The sequence below is a fragment of the Mus pahari genome, chromosome 17 (genome assembly GCF_900095145.1).
Source record: "Mus pahari chromosome 17, PAHARI_EIJ_v1.1, whole genome shotgun sequence".
Taxonomy (NCBI): domain Eukaryota; kingdom Metazoa; phylum Chordata; class Mammalia; order Rodentia; family Muridae; genus Mus; species Mus pahari.
The window spans coordinates 9761692-9779473 of record NC_034606.1 but is presented as its reverse complement, the minus strand read 5'-3'; the positions used below and the strand labels follow the sequence as shown (position 1 = coordinate 9779473).

The 17782-nt window shown below is 36.1% G+C and overlaps 1 protein-coding gene across 5 annotated transcripts in view; it reads left to right on the top strand.

Annotated features, from left to right (window-relative positions):
- Positions 1-17782, top strand: part of Rspo2 (R-spondin 2) — a 140827-nt gene that overhangs the window by 57954 nt on the left and 65091 nt on the right. For all 5 annotated transcript variants that reach the window (XM_021217019.2, XM_029547742.1, XM_029547741.1 and 2 more), the window contains one exon: positions 12338-12526. In XM_021217019.2, coding sequence (XP_021072678.1) covers positions 12338-12526 — 189 coding nt within the window. The remainder of the gene's footprint in view (positions 1-12337; positions 12527-17782) is intronic.

Here is a 17782-nt window from a genome sequence, read left to right as displayed (position 1 = left end):
TATGACAAAATACTTGCAAGTGTCTGTTGACAAAACATCTGTTTAGAGGCAGACACCTAATCAAAATGTACTTGGAGGGGAGTGCACAATGCATTTTGTTCCATTTTTTGGTGATGCTAAATTTGATTACTTAGTTGATGTGGGTTTGGTCAAATCACTTAATTGTGAAGGCAGCATAGTTCATTAGAATTATTAGATAATCTTTTGGGTAACTTCAGACACACACACACATACACACACACACACACGCACACACACACACACACACACAGGCATACACCTTCTTGCATTGGTATTAACGTTAGTAAGATATATTTGGTTATTGATCATGTACTAGTAATTGCTGTATCACTGTCAGATTTTAAGGCATTCTATAATACAACTGGCTTAGGCTATAAAAATGTCAATAAGACAGTGAATAATGAATGGTTTATTTTGAATTAAATAAAAATAAACAATTCATGGCAACCACATACTCCCTAATTAGTTTCTGGATAGGTGGAACATGGCATTTCAGAGATAACTGAGTATCTCTGAAAGAGACAAGAGGTTTAGCATTTCATCCTTGTTACATATTTGAGGTTTACCAATAATATTATGGCTATAGAAGAATAACTATATCCTCACTCTGGGAAGCTCTCTGATTTTTCATTTCCATTGCCCTTTGAAGATATTTATTTTTAGAAAATTAACAAACTACAATATTTTTGTCTTTTTCCAAGTAGTTTACATTCTACTAGGTAGGTTTAATGCCTTAGGAAACTTGCCCTTTGGTCTGCATTTGTTTTAGGATTGTTCTACTATTTTTTTTCTCCAGAGTATATCTTTTTACATTGTTTATTTAAATGTTTGACTTTTTTAGTGAGCTTTGTACCAACTATGCTGAATTCTTTAGGACTTCATTAATTTCTCCCCTTATGCTTCTTATTTTGTAAATATTCTAAGTCCTTCTCTAGTTTGGAAGGTTTAGCTGTAAGAACAAAACTGCCTTCCTGAGCTTTGCAGTCATGGTTCATAACTCTGTTTTCTCCAGTAGAATTAGACTGAATATAGCAGTCACTCCAGGGTGGGGCTCATGCTCAGGAGTAGTTGACCAACCTAAGATGGACTCCGAAGGGCGTGTGTGTGTGTGTGTGTGTGTGTGTGTGTGTGTGTGGCGTGCTTTTATTTGATTAGAGTTTGGTGGGTTTTTTTTGTTTTTGTTTTTGTTGTTTTATTTTTGTTTTTTTTCTTTCTTTTGGGGGGTATTGTTTTGTTTTCTTGGTTTTGTTGTTGTATTGGTAGGGAGGGGAATAAGATCTAGAAGAATTTGATGGAGGGGAGAAATATCAAAATAAATTTAAATTTAAAAAATGTTTTAAATAATAAAAATGTAATAAAAAGAAAAAAGTATGATACTCATGAAAGGGCTGTTTCAGATTAGAAATTTAAAGAGACAGGAAAACCCGATGCAATGTGTGACATAGGGTAAGATTCTAATTAGAAAAAAAGGTATCAATGACTATAAAGGATAATATTAGAATAATTGATACAGTAGGTTACAAAATGATAATCAACTAGGTTTGAAAGACAAATATTTTTGAAAATATTTATTGAATTCTGAAAACTTGAGGTAAAGACCTAATGTTTGAAAATATTCATGTATAAATTACATGTATAAATATTTGAATATACATTTTGCTGTCTGTGTGTTTGTATTATTTCATATGCCTATTCAAATTTATGTATAAGAATCCTTTTTGAGAGTCATCAAATACTATTAACAGTTTTCAATTAATGTATATGCATACATATATGTATGCTTTACTTCTAATGTTCAAGTGAGGGAATAGAATCAGGTTAGTTAGTAACTTATTCCCAAATCTGTCCACACTTTTCTCTTTGGTGCATCCTTAAAGTCCAGTTTGGGTCATTTGAATGGGGTTCTAAGGCGTTTTAATTACATAGGTATGCTTTCTGAGTGACTTCAAAGGCCCTTTAGCCAGAATGGGCTCTGTCTTCAAAGACAGTGAAGAGAGTGGCTCATTTGCAGGAAATTGCATGGTTTGAGGGTGATTTTTGTTTTCTTTGAACTTGTCAAGTAGAGCTCCCTGCTTAAAAAGTGCTGGCCTTTTGCTATCTGACCAAACAGTTAAAGACTGTTCATTTATAGTTTTGGAGATTTCTCTTTAACTTCTGCCAGAAGAAACCTGTAACTCAGTTTCCCTCAGTATCCTCTTTGATGTAACAGCAATTTTATTTGGAAGTGTTGGTTGGAGGTGTATTAACGACTTTCATGGTTTTAATGCCTTTTCTTTCTAGATGCTGTATATATTTTGCTTAGTAGGGAAACATAAAACATGGCTTCTTTTGAAGTACAAGGTGAGGGCCATATTTAAGCTGTGTGACCTCAGAAAGTGTTCTTAGTTTGTTTATTCATTCGTATGCCTGAAGATTCTGAATGATTCGTATGTTCTCAAGAAATACAAGACGTGTTGCTTTTCTGTCATGTAGCATGTTTTCCAGTGTAAACTCTTTACATTTGTGTGTCTGTTCTGTTTGATATCCTTCTTTTTCTTCATCTGAATTTACAGAATCATCTTAGAATAAATTTCATTTGGGGCATCAGTTATGGATTAATTTGAAGTTAGCCTATCCACCAACTAAAGCATATTAAAATGCTTTCATAAATAGGCAATATAGGACATTGGTTTGAAAATTAAGAACAAAATCTTTGTAAATCAGGAGCTATTATAGTGAAATAGTTTGATGCTTGTGTGCACAGGTGCACATTTGTGGTGCAAATGATGGCCCACATTGGGTATGCACAGGGACACACTACTGTATAAAAGTGAAAATCATAACTATAATTACTATTGCAGGATAATCTTTGCTAACCTTAAGTATTAGTGTTTTTCCATAAAGTTAAACAATTTTATTGTCTTCAAGTAAAATAGAGCTAACAAGGTTGTGTTCATTCTTACTTCAGAAACTCAGTGTTGGAGCACTGTGGAAGTTTCTTCCTCTACCTCACAGGGACTCCATAGTTGATTTCTTTCTCTGGGTTTTATATTTGACATGAAGTAGGCCAATCAGTTTGTTTTTCCATTTATTGCTCTAAAAGTTAAGATGATGTAATCAGGAGTTAACAACTATGTTGTTTTCTAGAGAGTAGGTGGTCTATGCAGAGTTGTTGTTGAATAGAGTATAACATCCCTTCCTTCCTTTTAAATTAGTTTAATCTCGGTAGGTAGAGAGGAAGCTTTTGCATAGTGGCAGTTATATGGACCAGACACTGACACATATGTTTCAGTACTTATTTAGTAAGAATGCAAAACTCTTTTCACATAGTGTTAAAGTAAGAAGTATTTAAATGTTTTATGGAACACAAAATTGGGTTTGTGAGCATTTATTTTCTATTTAAGTAAATAGATTATCTCCTTGTATAAACACAGAACCATGTGAAAGTGGTGGTTTCACAATCTTCATGAATGTATATATTTAGATCTGCTTGTGGTGGGGTTACCATGAGCACAGCATTGTGCCTATATTTTGTCATGGGTCTTTTAAGTATGTTGTTAAAGCCTAAGCCAAGTTTAAGCATGAGTAATTTGTATAGCACAGCAGTTTCTAACCATGGCTTAGAGGGTCTCACGCATTCTAACTTTAAGATTTTCTTTTGGCATTAGAACAGATTCATGGAGTAAATTATGTTCCTGTGGATCCCAGCAGGTGGCTTGTTTTATCGAGCATATGATAGGATTCTTGCTTTGTTTGGAAAAGAAGGGCCATTTTCTAAACCGTTTTTTGTTGGAAAAAAAGAGCAGTACCAACTCAGCTATTATGTTTCTTTACTTAATAATTAAATGCTATGGGTACTTGCAGCTGAAGACCTTATGTTGATGGCAGCTTGTTGTTTTCCTCTTCTCCTTCCTCTCTTCCCTCTCCTCTCCTCCCCTCCCCCTCCCCTCTCCCTTCCCCTTCCCCTTCCCCTCCCCCTATGTGTTAGTAGTTTAGTTTTGGAATAAGTGTCTTTCCATCATTCATGGCACATTTTTCACTACATATCAGAATTATCGTCTGGTGTAGGGATATGCAATAAGCTTTTGTGTCCTACAGGTTGTCAGGTTACAAAGAGTAGTAAAATGTGTTAAGACTTGGACTCACAAACTGAATGTTAGTTATAGAAAAAAAAAACCCTTCAACATTTGTGGTTACTTTAAGACTTGAGTCGAGAGGTTTTATTGTGCTCTATGGATAACTATTATTTCCTGTATTTTCTAACTTGAATCTTGATTTTAACTTACTAGAAAATATGTCTCTGAAGTGTATTTCTTTATTTTTATTACCTTGTATTGGTTATACATAATGTTGTGCTTCATACAGACATTTCCTTTCAAGTGTATCATGTATTCCCATTGAGGTCATCTACTTCCATTCCATCTCTTTGGCAACCTCCTTCTCCTGCAGGTCTCTTTCCTTCCACAGCTCTCCTGCTAGCTTTCATGTTCCTCTCCCTCTCTCTCCCTCTCTCCCTCTCTCCCCCCCTCTCTCCCCCTCTGCCCCTCTCCCTCTCTCCCTCTCTCCCTCTCTTCCCTCCATCTCCTCCATCTCCTCCATCTCCTCCATCCCTACCCTCTCTCCCACCTATCTGCCTGCCTGCCTTTTTCAATTTCATTTCTATTGCTGTAATAAAATATCCCAACAAAAGGCAGCTTAGGAGAGAAAAGAGAAAAAGGGTTATTTAAGCTTATAGTTCTAGGGCCCAATCCATCATTATGCAGAAGTTGAGGCAGAAACACATCCACAGCCAAGAGCAGAGAATAATGAATCCATGTATGTTCACTTGCTTGCATGTATGTTGTTTGTGCTCAGCTAAATTTTTTACTCTTTTATAGTTCATACCTGTCTAGGGAATGGTGCTTGCTGCCCACAGTGAGCAGGGTCTTTATCCAACATATATGTTAAATAAGACACTCTTAAATGGAAATGCCCAGTGGAGACAATGCCACATTGAATGTATCTTCCCAGTATTTTAAATTATGTCAAGTGGACAATTAAAGCTAATCATTGTGTTGTATATGTGTATACTTTGTGCTTTGCATTGTGAACTATGTGCATTTTGGATGCTCCTTCAAGTTTCTGTGGCTCCTGAAAACAATGCATGCAGCTCTCCTTTGTTTCAGTTTTTGGTGAAATACGTACTGAAGGGATGTCGCATTTTCTTAAGGTGGAATGAGTTTACCAAAGTTACTTTTGCTTTAACAACCATTGGTATAGTCATTCCATCTCTTCCAGTCTTGCAGCTTGTCTTGAATATTAATGAAGTCTGTTAGTTGTTGTGTTAGAAAGAGAATGTGTTTATCACATACTGGACAGGTCTGCTCTGCTCATAAGCAAGGCCATGTAAGGCAGCATCTCCATTCTGCCCCTCTGTCTTTTGTGGACCCACAGATACTAAGTGTTCTGAGCTTGGGATATCTTAGCTGACTTGTACTAAGCATTAGTGGCATATGCTTCCTGCAGATTGTCTTTTTTCCTTGAACTGTATTTAAAACAAAATCCCAGGCAGTGAACCATCCTGTGGCTGTAATTAATCATGGCTGTAAATGTTTTCCCATAGTACCAGTTTATGAAGCTTATGGCTGAAGTAGTGCTGGCTCTGGAGAGTAATTAGGGATTTATAATGGTAGTACTTACGTTTGGGACGATATTAGCACTTCATGTGTTTAAATAGATTTGTGACTCTTAAATCTCTTCATAATTTAAATTCTACATTCTTCTAATGTTAAATTTTTCTACTGTGACATGTTTTGCTAGAAGCAAAATGTTACAGTTAAAGACCTTCAATTCAGAGTATTGATTTCAGACCAGGGTGTGGCAGCACTTTCTTATGACTTAGTTCTTTTTATTTATTTATTTTTATTTTTTATTAATCATTCTATTCATTTATATTTCCAGTGATATCCTACTTCCCGGTTACCCCTCCACAAACCCCTCCCACATCTGCTATTTCCCCACTTCCCTGCTCCCCTCCATTTTCTCCCTCCCCACAGCTCCAGCATCCCCCTATGCTAGGGCATCAAACCTCCATAGGACCAAGGCCCTCCCCTCCCATTGACGTCAGACAAGTCCATCCTCTGTAACACATATCTGGAGGCATGGATCCCTCCCTGTACACTCCTTGGTTGGTGGTCTAGCCCCTGGTACCACTGGTTGGTCCAGCCAGTTGACATTGTTCTTCCTATGGGTTTTCAATCCCTCTCTGTTTTTCCAGTCCTTCCGCCAGCTCCTCCACCAGGGTCCCGGAGCTCAGTTTGATGGTCGGGTCTGAGCATCCACATCTTCATTGGTCAGTTGCTGACAGAACTTCCCAAGGCACACCCACACCTCTGGTCATCAGCACAAGTGTGAGGGTTTGGTGTTAGCAGACAGAATGGATCCCCAGGTGGGGCAGTCCATGATAGCCCTTCCTTCAGTCTTTGTTTTTGTTTTTGTTTTTTCTTGAGAGGAACATTTTCTGGGTTGAAAACTTGATATGGGTGGATGGGTGGGTGGCTCCATCCCTTGACTGGGTGTCCTGCCTATCTACTTGATGTAGTCTCCATAGGTTCTATCTCCCCTTCACGGGGGGTCCCAGGTACCAGGGAAGCAAGAGGTTCCCAGGACACTACTGGAATGACTTTAACCAAAATGCCTGTGACTCAGTTCTTAGCAGTTCAAGTCAGGTGTTCATTTTGAGCTCCAGAGCATGATGCTTCCAAAATCAAAACAAAAAAATTAGAAAAAGAAAACATTCATTTCTGTAAATGAGTTCTATATTTTGGGAGTGTATGCATTTTAGAAATATTCTTTTTCTAGTGAATACTTTTAGATATAAGCAGATATCCAAATTTTTATTACTGATACAATTCACATGTATAAAATAGAATTATTAAATAACATTTCTAGCTCAGCAATGGATAATTCTCAAAGGTACTGCTTGAGTATGAAGTCACAGCTCACCAAACCTTATTTTATTTCACTTTGTTTGTTTTTCCTTTATTCATTTTATTAAAAATGGATTTTTTTCATATAGTTTTTACTGGGTATAGTGTTCCCTCCCTGAAACTTCTCCCAGATATTCTCTACCTGCAACTGCCCAACACTCAACACATTTCTCATTCTCTCTTATTAGAAAACAAGTGGAAATCTAAAGAATAACAATAAAATAAAACAAATCATAACAGGACAAAGCAAACAAACCAAAGAAAACCACAAAAAACACATAGATGCAAAGTCACACATATCTGCACATACAGGAATCCCATAAATACACAAAAACAGAAGCTATAATATATAATCAGAAGACTTGTAAGGTTAAAAAAACCCACTGAGTTCATTTTGTGTTGACCGTCTACTGCTGAGCATGTGGCCTGCCCATGTGGTCTGTATACCCAGTAAGCCTAAGTGGGAGAAACTAAATTTTCCCTTGACTAGTAATCAGTTGGTGATAGATGCTGGATTAGAGATGAGGGTTTATACAGTACTTGTTCCCCATGCAGCACTTGTTCCCTATCTTGTGTAAGTCTTATTTGGAAAAGAAGGACTTGTGATGAGAAATGAACAAAAAATCCTGAGAGTATCATTTAACTCTAGACGTTCAAAAACCTTAGAACTTTTTTTGCATAAAATTTACCCTTGGTTATTATGTTCGAATTTTCTATATTAAATTCATGCTTACTTTCTTTTCTAAAGCTATAATGGATGACATTTAGTAGTGTATATCTAAATTTTGATAACATTTCAAATTTCCAATAAGTTTCAATCTTGGCTATGATGACTTGTGAACATACAGTGTATAAAATTTGTTTTCATATTAACTGCATTCCATGATTTATGGTGATATTTTATGGAACTATTAATTTCATGCAAACCAGGAAAGTATCCAGATAGGAGTTAAGGATTTTTAGCAAAAGTTTTTTGACTCACTAATTGATGGCCTTGGTTGCTTCATTGAGTGTGTTGATGTACCGAATTGCTGGATTTTCATAGCAATGTTGTCAGCGCCTTATGGAAAGCATCTGGGCACACGTTAAGTCATATTGGACCCCATTCAAATTGTTGGTGCCACAAATTTACTGATTTTTACTATACACTTTGGACTTTTGGATGAGTATGCACATTAGAAATTTTATGCTTAGCTCCAATAATGAAGTGACACTGACATTTTAGTTTAAAAATCTGTGTAATTCACAATATAATAGTATTTAATGAGCAAATGAGGAGTGATGTTAAGGGGCCAACAGCCTATTGTTGAGTCCCTCTATTTTCAGAAATAGACATCCATCCCTTTTTAAAAAATAGTTGCCTATACCTAGAAGAACTTAGTTCTTGTCTTCTTTGGTAGGGGCTAGCTCCAGAAACAGGGGAGCAATTTTAAAGTGTCAGGAACATTGGAAACAGAAGGCTGGTCAACATATGAGATAAAAACACGTATAGCTAGATACATTTAACACACAATCAAACTTTAAAAACATCCAGATTAATTTAAAAAACAAAAAGGGCCAGACTTGGTTTGCAATTTCAAAGGAACACACTTGAATAGACAGAATTATGATCAAGTTCTAAGGATGCTGCCTTTTTTCATGACACAAATACTTGTAATGTGGTTTTGCTCCTTGATTCAAACCTATCCGGGAGATGGCTGACCTCATGCAGAATCACCATTGCCCTTTTCAGTGGTCTCCATGTTTCATGTGAGGAATTTCTTCTTTCTAGTCTTGGGTGGGTCTAGACTTGGGAGCATGTTTTGGTTGGAAGTACTAGGCTCTGGGTCTCAGCAGGCTTTGAGGTTGGAGAAGTTGAAGCTTACAGGAAAAAAACAAATAAACATGGTCATCAAAGCTGAGAATTAAGAACTGTTTATTCACCTGCACACTTGAATTAAATCTCACAGAAATAGGCAGAATCATTTGACTTATGACTTTGATAGAATAGTCATGTCTAAGTTTCTGTTTTGCCTGTGTTTGGATACAGAGTTAGGGTAGTTACCATACATAATAGATGGAAATATTCTGGTTGAACTACTCTTGGAGTATTGATTTACAATACAGAGAAGTCTGCGGAGATAATTGGCGTGGAATGAAGGTCAGTTAAACTGAAAAGTCTGCTGGAGGATTGGGGCAAGAGGTTCAACTGGCAAACCTCATTTTGCTCTTGTTCTTATGAGATCACTTAGGTTTGGGTGTGGCACATCACTCCTGCTTTACAAGCATCCTTCATGGGTCAGGTTATACAGATGGGAAGATAGAGACTATGGCATTCATTCCCTAATTCACTTTTATTGCTTAAGTCTGTCAAGGTTCAAGTAACCAAAGCAATGTTTTGTAACAGTTTTAAGAATACCTTTTAAAAAATAAGTGTAGGGCAAAATTTGTTGACTCTGAAATTGTTGTGGTCAAGATTAAAGTAGTCTTTTGATACATAAATGCAAAACAAAAAAGCCTTTAATTTGTGTTGATTCCCTTGGTTCTGTAATTCCCTTTTCTCTGTACTTCTTTCTATGGAGTATGATTTATGATGATAAAGTGCTCTTGGTTTGATCTTTGAACGCAAAGCAAGTATAGCTTCCCTTGAGTTTGTGATCACTGTGGAATAGAAACCCCCCCTTCAACATTCTTCCATGAGTATAAACCTTACAAATTCTCCTCTCTCTTCAAAGCTAGCTTTGCGATCTGAATAACCTTTTACAAATCTGTAATTAACTCCAAGAGCAGAGGACAGCCAGCAATGGGTGCAGATGGATCTATGCTGGACTCTGGATGCAACATCTGCCAGCAACTCCTGTTCTTGCTCCAGTCTCCTAGTTGTTCAGACAAGAGTTCTAAATTGCAATCCACAGGGCAGGGGGCTTTAGGTGGACTCTCTTCATGGACAACTCTCAAAATGAGAGAGCTGGCTTGTGTGTGTGTGGTGTGTGTGTGTGTGTGTGTGTGTGGTGTGTGTGTGTGTGTGTGTGTGTGTGTGTGTGTGATGTGTGTGTGTGGTTGGGGGTTATAAAGACATGTAAGATCTGGACTGAGAGAAGGATTCCATAGTTCTGTTAATTGTTTAAATCTATCAGATTTCAAAAATTACAAAAGGAGGTTTTAAGTTGAAGGACAGAAATGATTGTGGTCTTCAGTTTGGGTTAAGTAGAGGCAGCAGGTAAAGCTGCTTCCAGGAAATCAGATTACAGACATTGATCTGGAGAGTTGCTTTGGCATGCTTAGAGGAAAAAACGTGCTCTATCGTATGCTATATTATCACATTTATGAAAACTTATTAATCATATATTGTATGTATCCACATGAATGTAGAGGAACACCCGGAAAACCTTTTACCCAGTAGCATTACTTATAGCTAAAATGATGACCTATTATTTCTAGCCAATCTGTGCCTACTTCTTACAATTCCAGATTTACAGAATTAAGTCAATAACTTGAAAATTATTTGGAATACATAGTTTTGTAAGAAAGAGAATGTCCATGGGACAGAGCTCTGAGAGTCCAGGAGATAGGAAGGAATCTTATAATGTTAAAAACGTATATAGATCAACCACAGTTATCAATGTTCTAGAATATGAGTCATACTAACTAAAGGAATGGTACTCTGAGCACAGTGTACTGTATTGTGTATCTGTTCATATGGACATGCACTTCCTAGTACTGCAGTAAAGGTTATATGTTCAGCAAAAGGATGTCCTTTTATAGTAAAAAAATTCTTCCTATGGGATTGTAAACCCATTCAGCTCCTTCAGTCCTTCCCCTTACCCATCCATTGGGGTCCCCATGCTCAGTCTGATGGTTGTATGTGAGCATTCGCATATGTATTGGGAAGGCTCTGGTAGATAGAGGTTCTTGTCTGGCTATACCAGGCTCCTGTCAGCAAGCACTTCTTGGCATCAGCAACAGTGTCTGAGTTTGGTGTCTGCAATGGGATGGATCCCTAGGTGAGGCAGCCTCTGGATGGCCTTTCCTTCAGTCTCTGCTCCTCTCTTTGTCCCTGTATTTCCTTTAGACAGGAGCAATTCTAGATTAATATTTTTTGAGATGTGCAGGTGGCTCCATCCCTCAACCATGGGCTATGCCTATCTCTGAATATGTTCTCTGCTGTTTACTTAAAATTCAATTTATTGGTGTTTCTAATCAATAATGAAGAAACTTTGAAAGTTTAGTTTTGGATTCCCTTCAAGTTTTGTTTTCATCTTAAATTTAAATGTGTATTTTTAAGCTGTGAAGATGAAAATATTTTATTTTTCTCATGCTAGTAAAGCTTAAATGTTTCCTTCTCCAGGGTGAGGATATATGCTTATATTTCTATGTGAGTAAAGCAGGAACTTGTTTTTTTAAATATATTTTTTGAGAACTTCATATATGACCACTGCATCTAAATCACTTTTTCCTTCCCTCTCTACACTCTAACTGTAAAGGAGTCTGTTTTCCCAAGTTCATGATATTTTCTTTAATTATTATTGTTTCACATATATTCACACATGTAGATGCACCCATGTGTATATTACCTATAGGGCCCATTAGCTTTGTTCACACACACACACACACACACACACACACACACACACACGAAAATGCGTCCAGTTCCTGAAATGCAGGGAATTCTAAGAAAAACTTCCACAATTGTTGTTCATAGCACTAAGTAGAACACGTGTGTGTGTGTGTGTGTGTGTGTGTGTGTGTGTGTGTGTAGGGCTGATCTTTTGAAATTGGCAAACCTATGTGGGATTTTTTTTCCCCCTGGAGGCAGCTTTTTCTCCCCCTCTCAGCAGCCATTGACCTACACCTCTTACTAGGGGTGGGACCATGTGCAATCTCTTGTGTGCACTGGTATGTCAACTGGTATAACTTTGCTGGTCTTATTAAGGCAACCATATTATTGAAAGTTCATCAGTGCATTTTCTCTGACATATCTAGCAGATATGATATGTCAGCAGGCATCTTTGGTCTCTGCCTCTTAGAATAGTTCTTCCCCCTCTTTCATGATTTTCCCTGAGCCTTATGTGTAGGGGTTACCTTGCACATATATCAGTTTGGATTTCTCACTCCACAGTCATGTAGTCTTCATAATTTGACCAGGGGATATCTGTAATAGTCTTGAGCTGTTGCAAAAAGGATGGTCTTTGATAAGGGGTGAGAGCTACAAGTATCTGTGGGAATAAAGATAAGTACTAAGAAAACAGAAATTATATTGGTGTAGATACTGGGCAGTAGCAGGTTCTCCTTTTGGGTATTTAATCTGAAACATCTTTCTTTGCATGATGGTATATAGACCAAATCATATTCATATTCAAATATTTTTGTTTTCTGTTTCTCTGTTACAGCTAGTTATGTATCAAATCCCATTTGCAAGGGTTGTTTGTCTTGTTCGAAGGACAATGGGTGCAGCCGATGTCAACAGAAGTTGTTCTTTTTCCTTCGAAGAGAAGGAATGCGTCAGTATGGAGAGTGCCTGCATTCCTGCCCATCAGGTTATTATGGACACCGAGCCCCAGATATGAACAGATGTGCAAGTAAGTATTTGTCCATCCTATTTCACTTTATATGAAATTTACATAATGTGCTAAGTTTTTATGGAAAAACGTATATGTAACAGTGTGTAGATATACTCTAAAGCTTTCAAAAATGAATAGGGTGAGATAAGAGAACTTTTATACTTTGTATTTTGTGTAGGTATATCATAAGTTAGACACATTATTTCAGTTATTTAGATAAACCATTTCTCATTATGCTAATCTAAAAGTGCTTGCTAGATAGAACTTTATAAGGAGATATTACTACTTGCAGACTAACACGCTATCCCCTCCAAATGATTTTAATATGCATGGAAAATCTTCTTTGATATAATCTTATTTTTACAGTTCTTTTCCCTTTTCCCTGCTTTTGTTAGATTTACAAATAAAATATATATAGTAAATATATATTATATTTGTAATATATGTGTATATGTACACACACACACACACACACACACACACACACACACACACATATATATTAGAAGCACCAAGCACCATTACTGGTAAAGATGTAATTAGGGTGTTTGGGTTTTTGGTTTCTGTTTTATTTTGTTTTGCTTTGTTTTTCATTTTGCTTTTGTTTTGCTTTGACAAAGCATTCTAGTCAAGTAAGAGAATAGTTTGCACCAGTAGTCAAGATAGAAATAGTAGGCTTAGATGAAATTTGAATTTACCTTTATTTCATGAAATTGTCTGGATCATTTGAGAGACATAACTTACAAGTATCAATAATTTCTAAGTATAGCTTAAATCTTTAAGACTTATGATTCGACCACACATATGACAGTAGTCTACCTGGAGACAATTTTCTGTTCTTACTGGCTCAGATCACCTCTAGTGAAATTTGAGTACCTTATTATCCTGTGCATTTTTTACCTGTGTACTTTTCAGTGTACAAAGTCACAAAGATAGAAGTGGATAGCTTGAAGCATTTACTCTAAATTATTGAGCTATTGTGATATGAATTGTGTTTATGGGCAATAGTCTGGTCGTATAGTAACCTACCCAACCTGGGATATTAGTTAGTGAAAAAGGATGCTATTAGTAATCGTTTGAAGGTATGGGCCACAATTCAGGATATTCTTGGACAAGTTTATTTGAACAATTATCTCTGTAGGAGATCCTGTTGTATCAGTTCTTGACTTCAGAACTCAAGGCAAAAATTGACAGGTTCCATTGACCCTTTCCTAAGAAATGGAGTGTAATGATTGTACATTGGGTTTTGGAAAAAAAAAATTTCAGGTGAGAAGGGACTTGCTATGGTTTTACTTTTTTAAGTGAATGTAATCAGTGCCGGAGAATACTGACCTAGAAGAAATCATTACCTCTGTGGTTCAAGTGGGAAGTGCTTATTAGCAAAACTCTATAAACAGAGTGAGAGTAGAGAAATAATTTGTTGTTCATGACATCAGATTATTATGGTTCTTCCATGTTATTATCTTGTTTTCAGTCTTAGCCTGGATTATACTAAGTTTTATATAACATCTAGAGGATGGCAACAATTTAAATTACAATACTGGTTATAGAGAATTCGAGATTATGGCTACTTTTCACTGAGATTATTACTTGACCATAGATAAATAAGCTTTAAACAACAGTAGTAATGTAAATGAATCCTGCCTTTTCATAATGCTGTTTTGTGATATAGTATGGGTGCAAGTATAAAGTGCTTATCTTCCAAAGGAACACTTTGCTCTCTATGTTGGCTGAAGTTGGCTTCTTGGGATGTACAGTATGAGGTTTGTAAAATTCATAAATGCTCATGAAAATAGTCACTGGAGTAGCCTATTGAATTATGCTGTGTGCATACTCACAGATAATATAAGCTTCTATTGTCCCTGGTATTTTAGGTGATGTTTCCATCATATTTTTTCTCCCTCACTTATTAGCAAATTCATTTACCTGGAAGCTTCATTTCAAAATTGTTATATACTCCCCTATTTAGGAAGCTTAGAAATTAATCTTAGTAAAATGCAAATGTAAGGACCAAAACCAAAACATTTCCCAAAGATACTCAAAGTTAACATCTTGGGTTCAGGCCTCAAGAGTGTGTTTCTCAGCGTGGTTTTGTTCTCCATCCTTACCAAGCATGTCATATTTGTAATATATTTTAGCTTAATAAGTTATATTTCTGCATCTGATATGTAACATTTAGCTAATCACCCATTACAAACTTACTTTCAGACTTTAAGAATTACAAGTACTTTGAGGGATATTCATTTATAAATGCTTCTTTTTTCCATTTACAAATATACTGTATATTTGTCTGATTCATCTTTTAACACATACTTTTAATAATAGTACATATTTTAACTTCATTAGGTATATATTATCCAGGTCCTCTGGAAGTTTATATAATGTATATACAAGTGTCTGTTCATATTTCAACCAACAGGAGAGATTTTTTTACTTTTCCCAACCTAGATGTTAATGAAAAAAAACAAAACAAAACAAAACATGTATAGAGTAGCATTTTTGTCTTAATGTTTTTTTTTCAAATGAAGCTATGCATTTATTTTTTAGTATGAGTGCTGGCATTTAGTATATTTTCTAGAAAACTCCCTTCTTTCTTCTACCTGCAAAATTGTCTTAAAAATTTTAAAGAAATCAAATGAAATATCAAATTCAAAACAAAGTTGACTAATAGTGAATACACATTTGTCACAAAGAGAAATGACACATGTAACCATGAGATTTAACAAGAATGTCAACAGGCACCATCACAGGCTTCTTATTCACTATTTTTTCTTCCTAACCACCATCCGAATTTATAAGCAGTACACAGCTGTATCGATCTTAAATTTTTTTTGTTTTGTTAAATTCAAAGATAATCAAGTTGTTTGTATGTCACAGAAACACTGCCTGTTGTTTAGCTTCTGTCCTGGGCCAACATCTCTATTATATACATTTTCTCAATTGTCTAAAATATAGTGCAAGCAGAATGTCTATTTACATTAGCTGGATGAAATTACCTAAACTGGTTAACATACCCTTTCCAAAATTTAGGGAATGAGTGTAGCAATGAAGGAACTAGTATATATGAAGATTATGGGTGTTTTCTATATTGTTAGAATTGAGTATTATAAATAGAAAATGAAAATATTGAGAAATTATCTATCACAAATAAAATGTAAGTGCTTAGGTACAGGTTTACTATATAGTGAGAAGTTATTCTGGGTTGATTGATTCAGACTATATTATGACAGAATTATTTTAGATAGGGTTTTCAGGTAGCCCAGGCTAGCCTGGAACTCACTGTGTAGTTTTTTTTTTAATTAATAATTCTATTTATCTACATTCTAGACATTGTCTGCCTCCTGGTCCCCTCTCCCACAGGTCTTCATCACATTCCCCCCTCCCTTTGCCTCTCAGAGGGTACTATCACTTAATATTTTGATCTTAGCCATTCTGACTGGTATAAGATGGAATCTCAGAGTTATTTTGGTATGCATTCCTCTGATGACTAAGGACTTAAACATTTAAGTGCTTCTTTGCCATTCAAGATTCCCCTCTTGAGGATTCTATTTAGCTCTGTATCCGTTTTTAAAATTGAATTATTTGTGGTTTTGTTGTATAACTTCTTGAGTTTTTCATAAATTTTGGATAAAACCACTCTGTCAGATGTAGGGGTGGTGAAGATCCTTTCACTATGGTGTAGGCTGCCATTTTGTTCTATTGACAGTGTCCGTTGCCTTACAGAGCTTTTCATTTCATGAGGTCCCATTTAAAAATTGTTGATATTAGAGCCTGAGCCATTGGTGTTCTGCGTAGGAAGTTGTCTACTGTACCAAGTCGTTCCAGGTTCTTCCCCACTTTCTCTTCTATGAGATTTAATGTATCCGGTTTTATGTTGAGACCTTTGACCTACTTAGACTTCGGTTTTGTGCAGGGTAATAGATATGGATCTATTTGCATTTTTCTACATGCAGACTGACAGACTAGCACCATTTCTTGAGGATGCCTTTTTTCCCCATTAAATAGGTTTGCCAAAAATAAAGTGCCCATCGGTGTGTGTGTGTTTATTTCTAGGACTTGATCAGCCTTGATCAACCTGTCTGTTCCTATGCCAATATCATGCAGTTTTATCGGTATTACTTTGTAGTATAGCTCATGGTCAGGGATGGTGATACCTCCATTTTTTATTGTTTATTGTTCAGTATTGTTTTTACTGTCATGAATATTTTGTTTTTTTCCATATGAAGTTTGAGAATTTCCCTGCCAAGGTCTTTAAAGAATTATATTGGAATTTTGATGGGAGTTGCATTGAATATGTAGATTGCTTTTGGTAAGATGGCCTTTTTCACCATGTCAATCCTACCTACTCATGATCATAGGAGATATTTCCATCTTCTGATATCTTCTGTAATTTCTTTCTTTAGCGAGTTGAAGTTATTGTCATATAGGTCTTTCACTTTCTTGGTCAGAGTTACACCAAGGTATTTTATAGTATTTGGGACTATTTGAAAGGGTGCTTTTTTCTCCTCTTTCTTGCTTGGCCAATATATCATTTGTCCAAAAGGAGGGCTATTGATTTCTTTGAGTTAATTTTGTATCCAGCCACTTTGCTGAAGGTGTTTATCAGCTGCAGGAGTTCTCTGGTAGTAATTTTGGTATCACTTATGTATACTATCATATCTACATTCATACATATCACAAATAGTGATACTTTGACTTCTTTCTTTCCGAATTGATCCACTTGATCTCTGTTAGTTTTCTTATTGCTCTATAGCTAGAACTTCAAGTACTATTTTGAATAGACAGGAAGAAAGTGAGCAGCTTAGTCTTGTCCTTGGTTGTAGTGGAATTCCTTCAGTTTCTCTCCATTTAGTGTGATGCTGGCTATTGCCTTGCTGTTACTTTTAAATGTCAGCTCACCACAGCCTAGAATCACCTGTATCAATTGAGGAATTATTTATATCACCCGTGGGCATGTCTGTGGAGGACTTTTCCAATCATTTATCAATCTGGGAAAACCTAGCCCATAGAAGGTAGAACCATTCCCTATATCAGGCAGAACAAACCTAGATAAGAGAAGAAACGGCTTAGCAGACAGCATTGATGCATTTATTTCTCTGTTCTTGACTCTGGATGTCATGTGATTTTTCTGCTTGAATCTCATCTTAACTTCCCCACAGGATGGACACTAACCTTGAATTATGAGCCAAATAAATCCTTCCCTTATCTTAGTTACCTTTTGTGTATATATATATATATATATATTTATATATATATATATATATATATATATAT